The sequence below is a fragment of the Triticum aestivum genome, chromosome 2D (genome assembly GCF_018294505.1).
Source record: "Triticum aestivum cultivar Chinese Spring chromosome 2D, IWGSC CS RefSeq v2.1, whole genome shotgun sequence".
In the NCBI taxonomy this organism is placed as follows: Eukaryota; Viridiplantae; Streptophyta; class Magnoliopsida; order Poales; family Poaceae; genus Triticum; species Triticum aestivum.
Genome location: NC_057799.1, coordinates 175,268,701 through 175,289,040, shown reverse-complemented (window position 1 = coordinate 175,289,040; position 20,340 = coordinate 175,268,701). Strand labels below are relative to the sequence as shown.

General features: G+C 45.2%; 1 protein-coding gene across 6 annotated transcripts; it reads left to right on the top strand.

The window, feature by feature from the left end:
- The first annotated feature begins 1,971 nt into the window (after window positions 1–1,971).
- Window positions 1,972–7,891, top strand: LOC123052415 (protein STRUBBELIG-RECEPTOR FAMILY 3). 6 transcript variants are annotated; one of them, XM_044475583.1, is made up of 19 exons: window positions 1,972–2,405; window positions 2,717–2,885; window positions 3,106–3,235; window positions 3,339–3,410; window positions 3,510–3,575; window positions 3,658–3,729; window positions 3,832–3,903; window positions 4,003–4,074; window positions 4,151–4,216; window positions 4,323–4,388; window positions 4,596–5,014; window positions 5,109–5,168; window positions 5,327–5,386; window positions 5,464–5,774; window positions 5,875–6,143; window positions 6,233–6,353; window positions 6,935–7,074; window positions 7,193–7,349; window positions 7,434–7,891. In XM_044475583.1, the coding sequence occupies exons 2-19, from the start codon at window positions 2,753–2,755 to the stop codon at window positions 7,518–7,520; spliced, it is 2,373 nt and encodes a 790-aa protein (XP_044331518.1). In that variant the 5' UTR covers window positions 1,972–2,405; window positions 2,717–2,752; the 3' UTR covers window positions 7,521–7,891. The 6 variants fall into 6 exon arrangements, with proteins under 6 accessions (XP_044331518.1, XP_044331514.1, XP_044331515.1 ...); XM_044475579.1 differs by having other exon boundaries at window positions 5,461–5,774; XM_044475580.1 differs by having other exon boundaries at window positions 2,679–2,885; window positions 5,461–5,774.
- The last annotated feature ends 12,449 nt before the right edge of the window (window positions 7,892–20,340 follow it).

The following is a 20,340-nucleotide window of genomic DNA, read 5'->3' as shown; positions in this document are numbered from 1 at the left end:
GCGTAGGACATATTGACCACGTGAATCAATGTTAACAAAATCCCTTGAACATAGCCAACTTGGTGAGTACTTTCACCTCATTTCCATACTACGGCGAGTTAAGATGGTTACAACCGTGAACACACCTTCTGGTAACATAATGGCATCGACCCTGGTATTATAAATCCTGTGTGTGAAGTTTCTTTGTCGGATTTTGTATTTTTAATAACCCCTTCTAGTGCATTAATACACTACGCCTTCGTAGCTGTACTGTACTTCAAGTACAAAAGGTCTCTTTCATCTAAGATCTGCCAAGTTAAAAGGGTACAACGTCCCTCGTGCAACGTGAAAAGCGATAAGTGTGATCCATATCACATGTTCCAAAATAATTTTATAATATTATTTTTTCAAGCAACATATAGGAGCCCTCCATTCTAAAATATAGTACGCCCGCGCTTCCCGAGGTCGAACTTTGACCATAAATTTAACGAACGAGACCGACTGCGGCGGGTGAAAAAATTACATAATTAAAAACTTCTTTCGAATATGAATTCACTGATATAATTTTTGCTCCCGCCGCAATCGGTCTTGATAGTTAAATTTACGGTCAAAGTTGAAGCACGGAGATAGAGAAAGCACTACATTGTGGAATGGAGGGAGTACTACTTTTTCCTCAAGTCAAAAGAGAACTGACCAACTTGCAAAGAAAACAGTCCAGTCGAGTCAACGACTATATCACACAAGCGATAAAAAATATGACACCCTACAACACGATGGCAGTTCTCGGACTGCCGCTCCGGCTTCCGAATCTCTATGACGAATAGCCACGAGGCGACACACTACTCGACTCTATCAGTGATGCGGGATAGTGGACGCCCCCCACAACAAAACAACGATTTTCAAAGCCATCACTCCTACTTCCACGCCAGCAAGAAGAACGCACCCTAGACAAGCCCGAGGCTCTGCCGCCCAGGCGACTAAAGTCAGCCCCATTCATCAACATGAAGATGATTTTTAGAGCTGCCACTTCGACTTGCACATTGGTCATGGGCCCGTGCACAGTGCACCCAACTAGCCGTTGGTGAAGCCGTAATAAGCCATTGCCTAATAGTGAAAAGACCGAGCCTCCAAGGAAACACCCCTAGCGGGAAGCGACGAGTATGCCACCAACACTGCCCCAAACCAAGGCCAAAAACTTTGGTTTTGACCCCGATAAACGAGACTCAATGACAAAAGCGGCGAAGGGGCTCCATGATAACGCCTACATCGAATGTGGTCAGTGCTAGGCTTTCACGATAGCTCACCACGCCCATCATCGCGACAACCTGCCTAAAGAACCGTCACCACCCGAGCCGCAACAGCGTCATATGGTGCATCTCGCCGCCAATGTCACCAAACACCACATCCAGCAAGCAAACCAAGCATCACAGGACACTTCGCGCCGCTACGAACATGCGACCCCCCTCGATGCCAGATCTGCGCTAGGATGAATGATCAGACAACTCCAAGCCCCACCAAAACATAGCCATGTTGTATTAAAAAAAAAAGAAGATAAGTTCATATGCTTCCAAGGTCCCAAAAATTGGCTTTTACTCCCTCTGTTCCAAAATAGATGACCCAACTTTATTGGGTCATCTATTTTAGAACGGAGGGAGTACGTGACATGGAAATCAACACCACCCACTCCATATCCACACATACGTAGTCGTAGAGCACAGCATTTTTCTATGTTATCAGCGACCCTGTGCTGCAAAAGGAGTACCGGATGCCATGCCATGCCTAATTAAAGATCAAGCCACAGCCCTACCTTTGGCCCCTGGTTCCCTCGAGCCATTCCTCCCCATTTCATTAGCACCCAATCAAAGCATTTATTTTTCTAAACCACCGTCACCATCGCCATCACTGCTCATTCCTAGTGCTGCCCACTGCACGGTACGGCCGGCAGCGCAAAATAAGTTCAAATAAACCACGATGCTTTGCTGCGCCTCTTGTCCTCTTGCTCATTCCCCCCTCACTCACTCCCTGCCCCAGCTGCTGCCCTCGGCTCCCGCACTGTCACAGCGCACGCTCCCCGGCCTATCCGCCCGCCGCTTGCCGCCGACCGCCTCCGGTCCCCAGTCCCCTTTCCCCGCGGTGGATTTGCAGCAGCAGCCAGCGGTAGATCTATCCACATCGGCCCCGTCCCTGTCCTCTTTCTCACCCTCCCGTGCCCAGCCACTCCCGCCCCATCTTTCTTCCTCCCCAGCGAAATCCTTAGCGGCCAAGGCTTCCGCTCCGAGCTCCAGCGGCAGTTTTAAACGCGCCCCGGAGAAAGCGGGGGACGAGTCGCACTGCTCGCTGGTTGTGGCTTTCGGTGGCGAGCGGCTCCATAAAGCGGCAAAAGGCTCCAGGGGCCGGCCGGCCGTGGGTTCGGCGAGAATCTGCAGGTACCCGACGCATCCTCCCTTCCTTTCTCGTCCTCGGCGCTTTTACTTTTGGCCTCCGCGCTCTGTTTCTTGGGAAAATAGATTTCTTTCGGGGGACGGACGGGGGGCGCAGGCGGGTTTCTTGCGGGATTTCGGCCCGTTTTCCGTTACTAAACGAGAATAAAATCGCTCATCGGCATTGCGTGACTTCCTTGTGCGTTTTTTGTTGCTTCCTTTATCTCCCAGGCTAGAAAGAAAACTCATGCCATCGTTCATCTGGCCGTCCGCTTACAGATTAAAGGCCGCATCTGTGGTGGAAATTTTGTTTTCAGGTCAGGTGATGCCCGCGGCAGAGGATTGATTTGTCCATGGACGCGCGTGCGGCGATGAGACGCTCGGTGCGCGTGGCGCCGCCGCCCCTGGCTGCTCGCGCCGCCGTTCTGCTGCTGCTGCTGCTTTCGGCGCTGCCGCTCTCGCTGACCTACACTTACGAGCAAGACGGTATAAAATACTACTCCAGAATCCTTCTTGGTCCAGTAGTAGTTGGCACTGTCATCCAGGGGTTCCAGATTATTTATTTATGTTTTCCTGACCTACACTTATGTCCTGTAGTACTGCGCATATTATTCTTATGATGCGTGGGATAATGCAAATATTATCATTCTTGTAATAATCTTATGTATAGTACCTTATGCTGTGTTCTTTTATTTGGTTTTAATAGTGTTCGCGATAAATGGCCTGTACACGGCGCTGGGATCCCCGTCTTTGCCTGGATGGGTTACGAATGGCGGCGACCCCTGCGTCGAAAACTGGCAGGGCGTTGGATGCGCGGCATCCAATATCACCTCCATGTATGTGATTAGTGCTGCTGTGTTGTTGCTTGATTTTCTCTGTCGCTGAGCTCTTTATTTGGTTATCTGAACGATGTTTTTTCTTTTTCTTTTTCTTGGGTAGAACTCTCAATGGTATAAATTTGGGTGGACAGCTGGGTAACACACTGGCGAATTTCACGTCGATAATCACCTTGTAAGTTGATCGCATGTGGAGTTTGGGTTTGCGCTTTATTTGGTCCTAAACTGGCACTATGCTACTGAGTCGTTGCATAACACTTCTTTGTTTATGCAGAGAACTTAGCAACAACATTATTGGTGGAACCATACCTGATAATCTACCGGTCACAATTCAGCGCTTGTATGTCCATTCGAGCATTCTGTTGCCCTTCTCTCCACTTGCCTAGCTATTTCTTTACTAATCCTTCTCCTGTCAATCATAGTTTCCTCTCAGGAAACCAGCTAAGTGGGAGCCTTCCAAGTACATTGTCGACGCTTACACTTTTGACAGACATGTAAGTATACTATTACCAATGCATGACCACCAGCTCTCAGAAAGTTAAAACTTCCCGGTTAATTTCTCAAACTGTCCCTCTTTGTGTTCTTTTGCTTTGCAGGTCCCTCAGCAGCAATCATTTGTCTGGAGAGATACCAGATGTATTTTCAGCACTCACCGGACTTATAAATTTGTAAGAGCGCGTTGACTTCTCTAATTGTTTACATGCTAGCATTAGTTGTTATTCGATGCTCCATAACAATGACAATCGTCAATCAACCTTCTTCATTAGAGATTTTTCTTCCAACAACTTGACTGGCCCATTACCGCCTTCGATGGGAAACTTAAAAGCATTGACTACCCTGTGAGTATCTATGCCTATTTTCGTTGATAAAGTGTGCTAGTGTCAAACAACTTTAAAAAATCTGCTATTGGCGCAGGCATATTCAAGACAATCAAATATCCGGGACCCTGGATGTCCTTCAAGATCTCCCTCTGAAAGATTTGTATGACAACTCTTTTTTTACGGAAGTTCCTAAAGAACAAAATAATTGCTATTTCACTCTTTTGTAGATTACTCCCTCTCTCTGATAACTTTTTTGCATTCGATAGGAATATACAGAATAATCTTTTCTCTGGTCCTGTGCCTCCGAAGTTATTCAATGTCCCAAACTTTCAGTAAGACACTCCTTTATCGAAATATTCTTCTTGATTATTTGTGTTTGTATGCCTCTAGTTGGGAATATTAGAGTCATGTTTAAAGACAAGCCTTTCTATCCTTTTCTCTTCTTCTAGGATGTCCTTCTATCCTCTATTCGTACTAACAATTTAACAACTTAATGAGTAACTTGTGTTTATGCTGACAAAATTTGCTCTCCTACACAGGAGGGATGGCAACCCATTTAATACTAGCATAGCTCCATCTCCACTGCCTGCTGCACCAGCACCATCTCCATCACTATCACCTTCAACAGGGCATGTCCCCTCAAAAGAACCTACAAAGTCGCCTGATGTGACAAATGGAAATCCTCCAGCATCAGGAAAACATACTATTTGGACAGTCAAATTCGTCGGATACATTCTTGTAGGGGTGGTATCAGCAGTGGTTATTGTGTTAATGGTAATGTTTTGTGTATCCAAGCACAAAGAAAGGAAGTCAAAGAAGGTATTTAGGAAGTCAAAGAAAGATGTGTATCCGAAAAGCAAGATAGGAAGGGAACCTCAGAGGCTTGGAGAGCCTAAAATCAAGGAAGTGCCGGAAATAAAGGAACATTTGGTAAAACCTACGAATACTGTAGGGAAAGGTCCTAATTCTTCTCTCTTATCAAGCAAAAGAATTCTTGTAAATGTCTTAATACCCCCCCCCCCCCCCCCTACTGACATGTGAATTTTTGACAGCAGCTTCAAATGTGGTTTCTAATTCAAGTGAGGAGCTGAAAGTCAATGCATCAATGAAAGGTGAGTTGCAGCAACTAAAGTAAATGCCTATATGTGTTGTAATTTACTGCTTTGCAAATTTGAGTGTATAAAACACTGGCATGGCTGAATGGTAGCTAGCCAGTCCTCGGCTCCTTGCGTCTATATTGACTCTGACATTTGAAGGTTGTATGTAACAGCTCCTAATGTTGCTTATAACACAAAGGAAAGGGAGGCTACATTATATTCACCGATGAGAGGTAAAAGAGAACTGAATAAAATACTGTACATTATAGATGTTGGTATATGAAGGTTAACCAAAATGCTGATATAGCAGCTATTCCTGGGGTGATCACGAAGAAACAAAAGGAACATGTTATTGATATGGAAAAATCTGATGATTTTGTGGAAGAACCACTGCGTCTTCCGCAGTCTGTTGCGCTGCGTACTGAAAAAGGCACTGTCAGTCCCAGTGTTCGTACTAAAAAGGGGAGAGTACCTTCACTTGGGAAGATAGATCTTAGAACTACTGTCAAGTCCTTCTCTGTTGCATCCCTTCAACAATATACCAACAGTTTCAGTGAAGAAAATTTGATAAGAGATAGCAGGTTTGGTAAAGTATATCTGGCAGAACTTCCTGATGGAGAGGTACACACTTTAAAATAAACATTCAGATAGTTACTATAGTAAGATTGCGTTGGTGATGCCATTATCAGTTCTACACTTACAATATTGACTCGGTTTGCAGATTTTAGAAGTTTTGAAGATTGACATTGATAACTCAAGAGTACCAGTTGATGTCTTTCTAGAACTAGTTGTGAACATTTCAGAACTAAGTCATCCTAATATACTTGCGCTTGTGGGATACTGTGCGGAGTTTGAGCAGTGGCTACTTGTCTACGAGCATTGTAGTAAGATGACTCTACATGATGAACTCCATTATGTTGATGAACCCAGCAACGCATTGTCATGGAATGCCCGTCTCCAAGTTGCTGTGGAAGCAGCAAAGGCATTACAGTAAGCAGAAATAATTGCTGTAAATTTTCTGACTCCTGTGCAGTTTTTAAATATGACTCTGAAAATGACATTTATATGTTGATTTGCAGATATCTTCATGATGGCCGTCAACCACCGCTTGTACATCAAAATTTTGAACCATCTGTTGTTCTCCTTAATAGCACTTTGGCAGTCCAAATTTCCGAGTGTGGACTTGCATCGTTGTCTCAGGTAAACAATGATGAAAATATTTTAGCATTGCATTTTGCAGAACTTTTGAGGTTGTCGCGGAACTACAGATGCTATGAATCACCATTATGTGCTACAGCAATATCTCTAGAAGGCTGACATTAGTTATGGAGAGAAAGGTCTAGAGAGTCTCATGCTGATTTACAATGAAGAAAAGAAGCATGTCACATGTCAAATTACTTGGGGTATTAATCATGGCATGGGCTGGATTATATATATGGACAGTGTTCTAGAATTACACATTTTTACTGTCTGTGAAACCTAAATGCACTACATATATGTTCGCTAATTTAGGCTGTCTAGGCATAGACATAGCTATGCATGTGTAAATCATGATTTGGTGCCTCTGATGTGTTATTCGTGCCTTTATATCCTTTGGCTGCTGTTCTTCTGTCTAGTCTAAAGATTCTCTGTGAAATTTAGGATTTGGAAGAGTATTTAATTGGCAAACATTCTCGTCATATAGCAACCATGGCAACCAAAGAATTTGTGATAGATGAGAAAAAAGAGCTTGGTTTTATTATTTTACTCATTCATAAATCTTGTGCTCTTTTGGGTGTCAGTTATCTGGCAGTTTGCATGCCTTATTCCATTATGAAGCCCCAGAAGTGCATGAATCCAGATCATTCAGTGATCGAAGCGACGTTTACAGCTTTGGTGTCGTTATGTTGGAACTTCTAACAGGACGTGAGCCTTATGACAGGTAAGCAATCCCCATGCCAGCTACTTTTCACACCCATCAATCATGCTTGTTTTGCTTGCAGATGAGTTCCCATGAATTTGAACTTAATATATTTTTTCCCCATGAAATGGAATTGCAGTTCCCGTCCACGTGCTGAGCAACATCTGGTGCGATGGGCCTCTACTCAGCTTTATGATATTGATGCCATAACAAAGATGGTAGATCCTTTGATTAGAGGACAATGTTCTGAAAAGGCTTTGTCGCGTTTTGCTGATGTCATTGGCAGCTGTATTCAGGTAATATATGTGTGATCTGTTGTATCTAATATCATCGTTTACACTAAGACGAGCTGTGTGACTGACCTGAAACTTGTTGCGCAGCCTGAGCCAGAATTCAGGCCACCAATGTCTGAAGTTGTCCAAGCCCTAACTCGTATGGTCAGCGACGCGACGAAGGCTTCTATGTAAGTGGCTTCCTGAGACGAGGAAGAATGCCGAAGCCTGTCACAGAAAATTCGAGTAGGCGCCTGGTGAGGGCCCCTGATGAGCGTGCCGTTAGGAGAGCTTCTGGCCAGATTCATGGCTCGAGTGATACTTGCGTACTTGCAAAAATGTCTTTGATCGGCGATGATGCAGTAGTAGGATGGTTCAATTCAACCGCTGAATTTATCGGCTGGTGATGTGCAGAGGTCTGCATTTCATTTTCCTGTAGAAGCTGTTTGTCCTTGATAGGACCTAAGACTAGCCAACAATGTGTCTCTGGTCGATTCATGCTTGTGAAACTTGTACCTATCTGATTGCCAGTTTGCCATGTTATTTAGTCTGTAGTTTCAAGAACATCTCTTGATGCCTAGTTCCAGATGGTTCTCCAGATCATTTGTGGGACCTCTCTGCTTCGCAGGATTTTGAAAACACAGGAATAGGAAAACTGATTTTGAAAACATGAACAAGAAAGGCATAGGGTTGGAGCGACAAGCCCATTTGAATTTTATAGGATTCATAAGGAGTGTTTGATGTTGCCGTGTGAAAAACAAAGAAATTTTTTGGGACATGGCTAGCGGGCGCCCGAGCGCCCGTTGGTGGGAACTAGCGCTCATCCAAATATGGAAAGAGCAGCTGTCACCGCAGTTCACTAAAAAAGGAACCATGTCTTCGCGTGCATTTATTTAGGGATTCAAAAAAATTTAAAAACTATAACTTCTGATTTAAGTGTCGAAATTCAATTTCGTTTTCACAGTTGGCTTTCTCGCGACGAGTTCTTCGAAACTAGATCTCATATAGATAGGTTTCATTTAACTTTTTTTTAGGCAACTTTGGATACGATGGAGGCAACTTTAGTGCTATAGAAAAGCAACTTTATTTTTTTCCAGTAGGACTGCCTATTAGGTTTGGTTTGTGTAATTTTTTTTGAAAAAACCACACAAAACATGATGCACCTTTAGTGCTACATATGGAAAAGTCTAAGTTCATCATTGATGGGGCTATTGAAGGCAAAATAAAGACAATAACTTTCAGAACGTTATGCACTTGAGTATAACACAAAAAAATTAGCAAATTTTGGGGTGTTTTTGTGCAATTCCAGTGCATTCAACAGGCAACTCATGTGTGTTTCCTATTGGTTGGTTTGTGTAAAATGAGAAAATCAAGAAAATGTGTGCAAGTCCAACTCATCTTGTGTGTGTATACAACTATACATATCTGCATATAGCAATTGTTCTAGCAAACTCTAAGCAACTGCCCCCCCTGGCAGAAATCCACACAATTGTTCTAGCAAGATCCAAAGCCACTATTCCTAGAAAAAATCCAAGCAATTATCCTAGAAAATCCAAGCAATTGTAATACCAAAACACAATGCAAAATTATTTATAGCAAAACCAAGCCAATGGATTACCAAACAACAATGCAAAATTATTAACTGAGCAACTATCCTACAAAACCAAGCAACTGTACTATCCAATCCAAGCAACTGTACTATCCAATCCAAGCAACTGCATTACTAAATAACAACTATGAAAAAATTGTCCTAACAAAACCAAGCAACTGTCCCTAGCATTCCTACTTAGATTGTCTACTTTAGGCAGGAAAAACGTATGACCAACTTGAATAGCCTTTGTGGACAACTATCTTAACCCCCCCCTCCCCATGCAACTTATCTATTCTAACAAAAATCCAAAACAAGTCAATTACAAAGAAAACACAAAATGAAAATTGTTCTAGCAAAATAATCCAAGCAACTGTCTAGCAAAACCAAGCAACTATATTACAAAAAACACAAATGCAAAAACCTGTTCAAAACGAATCCAAGCAACTGCCCCAACAAATCACGAGAACATGACAATGATAATTAGTTGCCTAACAATGATGATTGGTTTTCATGTCATCGCTAATTAGTTGGCTACGATCCTAGGACAAGTTGTCTGTCGGTGTAGCTCATGTTGCATGTACTTTGAAACATAGTGGTGGCATACTCAATAGTGTGGTAGACAATTTATATGTGAATTTAGTGAACATCATGGCCATGGGAGGCAACTTATAAAGACTTCTCCTTGATAGGCAATTATAGTAGGCAAACTGAAAAGAAGTTGCTTTCCTATAGCACCAAAGTTGCCTCTACAGCACACAAAAGTTGCTCAAAAAAAGTTCATCGAAATATACCCATATGGGATCTAGTTTTGAAGAACTTGTCGTGGAAAACCCAATGGTGAAATCGAATCTAAATTCCGATACTCGACTCAAAAGTTATGGCTTTTTAAATTTTGTAAAACCCAAAAAAATGCACGTATTCTTTCTTTCTTGACTTGTGTTCGGACGGGACGAGGATCAGATAGTTTCCTTTTTTGTATTGTACTGATGACACACACCCTTTATGGCAGGTTTGCTCAGATGCAACCCGTGCCGTGTGAGTTTTTTGTCGCATAGCGCGTGCGCTCGGGAAGCCCAATTAGCGCAGCTGCACCGATAAGTATTTGGGAATTTTTTGAGGTCGGGTGGATGTTAGATTTCCCATGAAATATACTATAAAAGATGGACGTGTCTAGCGAGCAATCGTTGGCTCGCTAGTGCTCCGTGGCAGCTGGTAGTTTTTGTTAAGTGTTTGTCCCCTTGTCTTTGATTATGGTAGTTTTTGTTAAGTGTTTGTCCCCTTATCTTTGATTAGGAAAGATTTTCTGGTCCCAACTACTTGAACAAGAAATAGTCCATCAACATGCGTATTAAATGGTCCACATGCATCCGATTGTGTCCTTTTTTAGTCCATGGATAGCTTTCTATCATTTAATTATTTACAAATTTAAAAAACTATAACTTTCAAACCGCACATCGAAATTAAGATATGTTTTCACTTTTGAAACCCTCGTTACGTGCTCTTCGAAATTAGATCCTGCATGAGCATGTTTCGTTGTGCAATTTAGTCCCTCGTTTTGTGCAACTGCTTAGGAGTCAATGTGCAACTAGCTGACAGTGGTTGTGCAACTTCCCGCCTACCCGTGAACGTGCAATTTTTACTGATGTCACCTCCACCCCCAAACTATTTACTTCTAGTGAGATGTGCAACTTCGTTTGTTGTCCAGTGCAACTTCGTTTGTTGTCCAAGCCAACTGCCTAGCAGTTGATGTGCAACTTTCCTCATGCCCGTGGATGCGGTCAACTGCCTAGTAGTGGATATGTAACTTCGGATACTATCACAGCTAACTGTCTAACAGTGATGTGCAACTTTCTCTAAATGTGTGGTTTCCCTGCTAGCACCTGGTCGAAACCACCCCTGCTAGTGAAATGTACAACTTTCCTGCTCTGCCTATATGCAACTTTTCACTACCCTCATGAATACGAAATTTCACCATCCAAACTACCCATGCCTGTGAGATGTGCAACCTCGTATGTTGCCCCGGCCAGCTGCGTAACAGACTATGCGCAACTCTGTTTGTTGCCCTCGCCAACTAAAACTACGTATTCACAAGTAGGAAGAGGTAAGGAGTTGCACATCGACTAAATAGACAGTTGGCTTTAACAACATACTAAATTGCACATGTCGTTAGTAGTGGAGGTGGGGCAGGGTGTGCAAATATTGATAAACTACACATCTACGAGTAGGGAGGAGGGTTGCACATCAACTACTAGGTAGTTGGTCGGGGCAGTAGACTAGTTACACATCAAGTTGGGTTACGAACACAGAGGAATTTGGCTCATACAGCTCCAAAAATTGGTTTTTAAAAAAGTTGCACCATACAGTACTAAAGTTGCACAATGCAGTACTAAAGTTGCACCATATAGCATCAAAGTTGGCATAAAAAAATTTTCGTTGAAACGTATCCATGCGGGATCTAGTTTAAAAGATGTCGTCGCGAGGAATCCAATGGTGAAAACGGATCTAAATTTCGACGCACGGTTTGAAAGATATGGCTTTTTAAAAATTTGAAAACCCAAAATAGTTGCACAAAGATCTATTCTTTTCTTTTCGATGTGACCAGTCTTACCACATACACTAGCAGACAAAAAAAAGTACACATGCATATGAGTGATAGAGCGGCCGCTCGTTCTCTCCAATGAGCGCACGTGCACTTTTAAGATTTTAGGATAAAAGATTTCATAGAAAAAAAGATCATATAAGACCAATCCTATGAATCAAAGGACCAACAAAGAATTTTTTAAGGGTTTCAATCCTCCAAAAATACCACTTCCTCCGTTCCATAATGTAGTGCGTCTATTCTTTTAAGATTTAACTTTGACCATAAATTTAACAAAATAAATGATTACGGCGGGAGCATGACAGATACCTTTGAATTCGTATCGGAAAGAAGTTCTGAAAGGTATAATTTTTCAGTAAAATGATTTATGTATTATTGATCTAATTTATGATCAAAATTAAATCTCGAAAAGTGTGAAACGGAGGTAGTATAAAATTTCTTTGAATCAAAGGAGTCCTGAATGTTCTGAAGTGAAAAACATGGTATTGCTTTTCTTTCTCTTTTTTTGGGAAAAAAAATCATTCTTTTAACAAGAAAAGGCGCTTAAAGCGCCAATATAATTAGCTCAGTAGCTGTGACGCCCTCGATTCAATCGTACACTAATCATACACGCAAATGTGTACGATCAAGATCAAGAACTCATGGGAAGATATCACAACACAACTCTAGACACAAATTAAAATAATACAAACTTGATATTACAAGCCAGGGGCCTCGAGGGCTCGAATACATAAGCTCAAAAACACAAGAGTCAGCGGAAGCAACAATATCTGAGTACAGACATGAGTTAGACAAGTTTGCCTTAATAAGGCTAGCACAAAAGCAACAACGATCGAAAAGGCAAGGCCTCCTGCCTGGAAGCCTCCTAACTACTCATGGTCGTCGGCGGTCTCCACGTAGTAGTAGGCATCGACGGTGGCATCTGGCTCCTGGGCTCCGACATCTGGTTGCATCAACCGGAAAGAAGAACAAAGGGGGAGCAAAGCAACCATGAGTACTCATCCAAAGTACTCGCAAGCAAGGATCTACACTACATATGCAACATTATCAAAGGAATGCTGTATATGTGGACTGGGCTGCAGAAATGCCAGAATAGAGGGGAGAACCTAGTCCTATCGAAGACTAGCATCTTCTAGAAACCACCATCTTGCAGCAACAGGAGGGAGTAGAGTAGCATAAAGTAAAGTAGTAGTAGTGTTATCAACCTCGGCCAGAGATTCTTTCTCGACTCCCTGCGAGAAAGCAATCCCAGAGCCATACTATCCATTTATCATATACATGTCTCATCTCAAGTATCCAGTTCTAGTTGTATCGATCGGGATACAACTCCAAGTGTCCGTTACCGTAGGACAGGCTATCGATAGATGTTTTCTTCCCTGCAGGGGTGCACCAACTTACCCACCACGCTTGATTAACTCCGGCCGGACACACTTTCCTAGGTCATGCCCGGCCTCTGCCAAACAATACGCCGCAACCCGACCTAGGCTTAATAGAGAGGTCAAGCATGCCGGACTAAACCTATGCCCCCAGGGGTCATGGGCCATCGTCCCGGGAACTCCTGCACGTTGCGTGGGCGGCCGGTGAGCAGACCTAGCTACCTCCTTAAAAAAGTCGGGAGCTTACCAGTCCAACCCGGCGCGCGCCGCTCAGTCGCATGACGTCTATTAAGCTTCGGCTGATGCATACGACGCAGAACGCCCATACTATGCCCACGTGATGGTTAGTGCTATCAGGCCAGAGGCCCCTCGGATCAAATATCCAAATCCTAATGGATTAGGAATGCGCGGTAACAAGCAGAGACTCACGAAAGATGTGACCCCGTTGCCCCGTCTCGAGGACTTGCGGCAAGGGCTAGGAATGCCCGGCCATGCCTCGTAATTATCTCGCGGGCACCTTCCAGGTCAACCCGACTCCATATCACTCGCGGGTACCCCTCAGGGTCGACCCACCTTTCTAAGAAACGGTTGTAAAGTCCAAGTATCCGTGTGTCCAAACGTCAAGGGGAAAACCCGAGGAATCACCCCCGGTGAATTCCACTCGATGTAATCATCAAGGTGAACATAAGAGGAACCACCCTCGAGGTTCAGACTTGAGGGGTTGCACGACAGAGTCGTATCGGAAGTGGTTAAGGCAGAATCACCCCCGATGACCACGACCGAATAGCTACACTACAGGGTTAACATCAGAAGTGCTGTAGAGATCTCACCCTCGGCACTCGATAGTAACCCAGTAGTGTCGAGCAACTAAGGGGAAAGTGATGTGCGGTGTCGGGGCCTGGTCTTCGATCCCATTGGTCGGGTCTTCGATGATGAAGCAGGGGCAACAAGGACAAGGTGGGGGTCACTGATGGATCACTAACCAACCTATACTAAGCAGTTTAGGATAAGCAGGTAGTACAACAGCAGATACAAAAGCAGGCTATGCATCAGAATAGGAGCAAACAATTACAGTAGCAAAATATAATGCAAGCATGAGAGAATGGAATGGGCGATATCGGGATGATCAAAGGGGGGGCTTGCCTAGTTTCTCAGACGAGAAGGAGGGGTCGTCGGTGACGTAGTCGATCACAGGGGCATCAGCATCGTCACGGGGTCTACCGAAGAGAAGAGGGGGGAGAAACAGTAAATACATAGCAAGCAAGTGCATAACAAGACAACAGGCAGAGCTAGTCGTGTTCTCACACGGTGCTACACGATACCGGTGAAGGGGGAAGTCAACCGGGAATGTTTTCCTGATTCCGGACCTGTGTCAGACAGATGACCGGAGAGGGAAAGTTCCATGTTCAGATAGTTAGAGGCATCTGACAGGTTGTAACGCCCACGATGCGGCTATATCTCCCACGTGTCGAGGCACGACTTAGAGGCATAACCGCATTGTGGTTTTTGTCGCAAGAAGGGTCATCTTCACACAATCCCATGTAATGAACAAGAATGGGATAAAGAGTTGGCTTACAATTGCCACTTCACACAATACATAAATATAATTCATACATCATCCAAAATACACACATAGACCGACTACGGTCAAGATCCAAATGAAAATAAGATAACCCCAAATGCTAGATCCCCGATCGTCCCAAATGGGCTCCACTACTGATCATCAGGAAAAGACACATAGTAACGACCACGTTCCTCGTCGAACTCCCACTTGAGGTCGATCCCATCATCTGCACTGGCATTGTCGGCACCTGCAACTGTTTTGGTAGAATCTGTGAGTCACGAGGACTCAGCAATCTCACACCCGCGAGATCAAGACTATTTAAGCTTATAGGAAAGGTTGGTGTAATGAGGTGGAGCTGCAGCAGGCAATAAGCATATATGGTGGCTAACAAACGCAAAAGAGAGCGAGGAGAGAAGCAATGGAACGGTCGTCATCTAGCAATGACCAAGAAGTGATCCTGAACTCCTACTTAGGTCATTCATAACTCAAACCGTGTTCACTTCCCGGACTCCGCCGAGAATAGACCATCACGGCTACACACGCAGTTGATGTATTTTAACTGGGTCAAGTGACAAGTTCTCTACAACCGGGCATTAACAAATTCTCATCTGCCTCATAACCGCGGGCACGGCTTTCGAAACATAATACCCTGCAGGGGTGTCCCAACTTAGCCCATCATAAGCTCTCACGGTCAACGAAGGATAAACCTTCTCCCGGAAAGACCCGATCAGTCTCAGAATCCCGGTTTACAAGACATTTCGACAATGGTAAAACAAGACCAGCAAAGCCCCCGAATGTGCCGACAAATCCCGATAGGAGCTGCACATATCTCGTTCTCAGGGCACAATGGATGAGCCAGACGTCGGGTTGGCATAGACCCTGGTTGCCCAGGGGGCGCCGGACATCGCTCGGTTTAGGCCAGCACTCGAAGGAGCACTGGTCCGGGGGTTAAAATAAAGATGACCCTCGGGCTCGCGAAAACCCGGGGGAAAAGGCTTAGGTGGCAAATGGTAAAACCAAGGTTGGGCCTTGCTGGAGGAGTTTTATTCAAGGCGAACTGTCAAGGGGGTCCCATAAATCACCCAACCGCGTAAGGAACGCAAACTCAAGGAACATAATACCGGTAAGACAGAAACTAGGGTGGCAAGAGTGGAACAAAACACCAGGCATAAGGCCGAGCCTTCCACCCTTTACCAAATATATAGATGCATTAATATAATAAGAGATATTGTGATATCCCAACATATCCATGTTCCAACATGGAACAAACTTCAACTTCACCTGCAACTAGCAACGCTATAAGAAGGGCTGAGCAAAAGCGATAACATAGCCAAACAACGGTTTGCTAGGAAAGGATGGTTAGAGGCTGACATGGCAACATGGGAGGCATGATATAGCAAGTGATAGGTAGCGCAGCATGGCAATAGAACGAACAACTAGCAAAGCAAAGATAGAAGTGATTTCGAGGGGTGGTCATCTTGCCTGCAAGGTTCTCAGAGTTGTCGAAAGCTTGATCCTCGTAGGCGTACTCAACAGGTTCCTCATTCACGAACTCGTCTCCCGGCTCTACCCAAGATAAGAACACAAACAAACGGAACCACAATCAACCATGAGAAATGCACAAGCAACATGATGCAAAACATGTATGATATGCAAGATATGATATGCGATGCATATGTGTGCTCCGGAAGGAAAATGATGAACAAGGCAGTAACTTGGCAAACCAAGCATGCCACTGGAAAGATGAGATGATTTCGGTCGAAATCGATATAAAGATCACCGGAAACGGATGCACGGTTTGCAAATGGCAAGCAAAACAAGAATGACACGAATCTGCAATTAACAGCATGATAGCACTTAAAATGCAACAAGTAACAATGCTACAGCACTCCAACATAGCAACAAAGCACATGGCAGTGATCTACAGGAGAAGCTTGACAAAAAATGAACACTGAGTTATGGCTAGATCACAACATAACAAGCTCAACCAAGCATGGCAAAAGTGCAAAAGATAACAGGTTCACAGACTTAGTGAAATTACTGGACATGGCAGAAAACAGCATCAGATAGCAATGTCCAGAGCACGAAATCAACATGCTATATGAACTTAACATGGCAAAACAAGGCATGGCAGTATTCTACTAAATGCATATGACAAAAGTCCCTTACTGACCATAAGCCAAAAAGGACTAGAAGATATGATGACAACCTTGTAAACATAGCAAGTTTCGTTAACAGGTTTCAGACTTAGCAGAAAACAGAGCATGGCAGAAATAACAGTATGAAGGCATCTTGGTGAGCTTGATGCACTCACCACAAGGCAATGCATGACAATACAAGCATACCTACACTAAGATGGCATATTTATGAAGCTATCCATGGCAAGAACAAATGCAAAGCATGTATGGATCAACTACAACAAGCTTGGCAAAAATGAATACCATGTTAAGAATCTGCCAGAAATATTTTATAGCAAAAGTAGAGCAAGATTGAGTCATGCTATGGCACTCCATAATTGCAAACAAGGGCAGGAATGGATCAAATACAACAATATCTACAAAACATCCTTACTGAACATCTCCAAAATATGCATGGATCTCTCTGTAGCATCAAGTTTACATGGCAACAAAATAACAGCAGACAAGGACTTAGAGAAATAACTTAAGTCCCTGAAATCAGAAACATTACGGGGCCTATTTTGCATGCTTGTGCTACTCACCACAGAGATCACAAAAATACATGGCATACACTACTGGAAATATGGCATGGCATACAACAAAACACATGTAGAGCTCATGCCCATAAGATGCACAGATTAAATGATACAAAAATGACAAATCTCGAAGTTCTGATAAGAACAAGCAGATAACAGCAACTAGCACTCTTGCACCAGAGATTTGGGCATCAAGATGACCTCTAATGAACATGGTGCAATTGAACAAAATGTAGAGCATCACGAGACAAACAATTTGACATATTACACGCGCGAAACGGAGCTATATGCAGAGAGTTATGCAATGTTGAACAGGGGCACATATCATCAAGATCAAATGACTTGGAAGTTTCGGGGGGGGGGGGTTCGGGAAAAGTCAACCTCTACTGTATCTTCCAGATCCGATCGGGATGGGTCTCGAGGGAGCTCGGGCCGCAGGAGTTGGAGCTCGCCGGAGTGCGGGAAGGCGGCGGAGGGGAAGGAGAGGACGACGGGGCCGCGGCGGCGCGGTGGGGAGGCGCCGGGCGGCGAGGGCCAGGCCGGGCGGCGACGGCGCCGTGCCGCGGCGGCGAGGTTGGCGGCGATGGCCGACGGCGGGGCGGTGCGGTGGCCGGCCGGCGCGGGCGCGGGGCCGCGGTGGAGGAGAGAGGACGGGCGGCGGCGGGCGCGCTCGGGCCCGGGAGGGCCTCCCGCGGGCTCGGGCGGGCCGGCGGCGGCTGGCGGCGGGGAGCACCATGTGGCGGCGCGCCACTGGTCCGGGGCGGCGGCGCGAAACGTCCGGCCGACGGCGAACGCGTCCGGCGGCGCGGAGGGAAGTTTGTCTAGGGTTGGACTGCGAATGTAATTTCGGGAGAGAAGCATATAAATAGGTAGAGGGAGCTAGGAGGCTCCAAATGAGGTGCGGTTTTTGCCCACACGATCGTGATCGAACGGCCTACAGCATGGAAAAGAGTTGGGTGGGTTTTGGGCTGGTTTTTGAGGGGGTTTTTGCTGGAACACACAGAAGGCATCTGCGGTTACCCGGTTAACCGTTGGAGTACCAAACGACCTCCAAATGGAACGAAACTTGACCGGTGGTCTACCGGTGGTATACCAAGGCCACTTGACAAGCCTCGGTCGATTCCGAGAACGTTAGACACCCGCTCACGAAAGAAAACAAGAGGGGTGCACCGGAGGAGATGGGAGCGCCGGATTGCAAAACGGACAACGGGGAAAATGCTCGGATGCATGAGACGAACACGTATGCAAATGCAATGCACATGATGACATGATATGAAATGCATGACATGAACAAAATGCAAAATGACAAACAAAACCCGACCACGAAGGGAATATCATATCACATAGCCGAAAATGGCAAGAATTGGAGTTACAAATATGGAAAGTTACATGCGGGGTGTTACACAGGTAAACGGACCGCGTGATCGGATTCGTCTCGTCGTTCTAAGCAACTTTCATATATAAAACTTTTTCATCTGAGCTACGGTTTATTTTCTATTAATTTTCAAAGTTTTAAACAATTTTTGGAATTAATAATAATTCGAGTTGACCAGGTCAGTTTGACTTGTCAAAAGGAGAAGGTGTGGCCCACATGGCATAGGCTATACCTAAACTTATAATTGAAAACTATCCTAATCAAAAGAGGCCAACATATCATCTGCACATTAGGCAGTTTAGTGTACTAATCTAATCCTAGAACTATCCTCTCTCTAATAAAATAAGCCGGCCAGAGACACAGCCGGATGTGCATGCTGGGCACACATGCACGGCCATGGCAAAGCAGCAGCAAAGCAGCTTGGCGGCAGCAGCAAAAACGCAGCAGGAGGAAGTAGGGAAGAGCGGCATCAGCAAGTAGCAAAGCGGCAGCCGCGGCAAGGCAGCTGTAGCACAACAGCGATACTTAGGAGCAGCAGTAGCAAGCGAGCAGTAGTAGTAAGTAAGCAGTCAAATGCAGCAGAGCTTCAACGGCAGCAGCGGCAAGAGTTTGACGAAGGCAAGGCTGCGGCTCGAGTACGAGCTCCGCGGAAGGGCGTCTGCCTAGCGGGGGGGGGGGGGGCTAGTGAAGCTACCGGCGGCGCATGGGAGCTAATGGTCACCGGGTTGTATGGCATCATCAAGTCCGCGCCCATGGTGGCTGGCGGCTCGGGATCGAGCGGTGGGGAGGCTCTAGATGACAGAACCGCATCGGGTAATAAGGGGGAAAAGAGCAGAGGCTCACAACGAATCGGAGGCGTGCTCGGGGAGGTCGGGGATTGCCGAAGCAGTGCGGATCGACGCCGGGAAGCGGTGGTCGTCGTCGGGGAAGAAGGTCGCGGCTGACGTCTTGGCGGCTCCCCGGTCCAAATCAACAGGCGTAGACGACGTGGTGGCGGCCTCCCAGCTCCGATCCGGAGTTATATTCGATGAGGTCGACCCCCGCAGAGCTTCTGGACATGGAGAGGCGGCGAGGGGTGTGCGGTGGTTGCGCGTACGACGACGGCGCGGCCATGAGCTCCTCGGGCATGAAGAAAATGAAGGGGGCAAGCGAGGGAGGAGGAATGGGTGACCTAGGGTTTGGTCGAGGGGGCTCTGGGGATGCTCTTATCCACTCGGGGACCCGTGGGATGGCGGACACGGCGGCATCGGCGGGGTGGATGGCCGCCACGCCATGCCCTTCTGCACAGAGATTGAAGGAAGGGAGAGATGGGCTGGGCTGGTACTATTCATGGTGGGCCAAAGTGCACGGGAGACATTCTTCTTTCTTTGTCTGTCAAACCTTTTGTCTCAGTTTTCCATTTACTTTAGGCACCTAAATGACATTAGATCTACAAGATACCGCACCTATAATTCAAATACAATATTTTGGGAGCTACACACAAGGTTCTATTTTAATTGGGAAAGTTTATACATTTGTTTACTTTGAAAAGGCCATTTTATTTACTGTTAGACCACTTATTAATTTCCTAGGAATTTATTTGTGAGTCCAATGAAGTTGGTTTCAACATGAAGATGATCAGGGGAACTTATAGAATTATTCGAACATTTTAGTTTTACTGATTAGAGAAATAGTAATTTCACTTGCAATTTAAATTTGGATTTGACTTCGATTTTTGGACAAGTGGCAATTTGCATAGTAATCCTCTGACATGGCCACCATTAGGGGGAGATTACTGTAGCATGACATTGGGGGTGT

What these genes read in the sequence shown, in the direction of transcription:
- LOC123052415 (XM_044475579.1), top strand. Translation starts at nt 2,753, where the DNA reads ATGGACGCGCGTGCGGCGATGAGACGCTCGGTGCGCGTGGCGCCGCCG. An exon ending in TTCACGTCGATAATCACCTT is followed by an intron (nt 3,411 to 3,509) that starts GTAAGTTGATCG and finishes TTGTTTATGCAG; the next exon opens with AGAACTTAGCAACAACATTA. An exon ending in GAAGCAGCAAAGGCATTACA is followed by an intron (nt 6,144 to 6,232) that starts GTAAGCAGAAAT and finishes GTTGATTTGCAG; the next exon opens with ATATCTTCATGATGGCCGTC.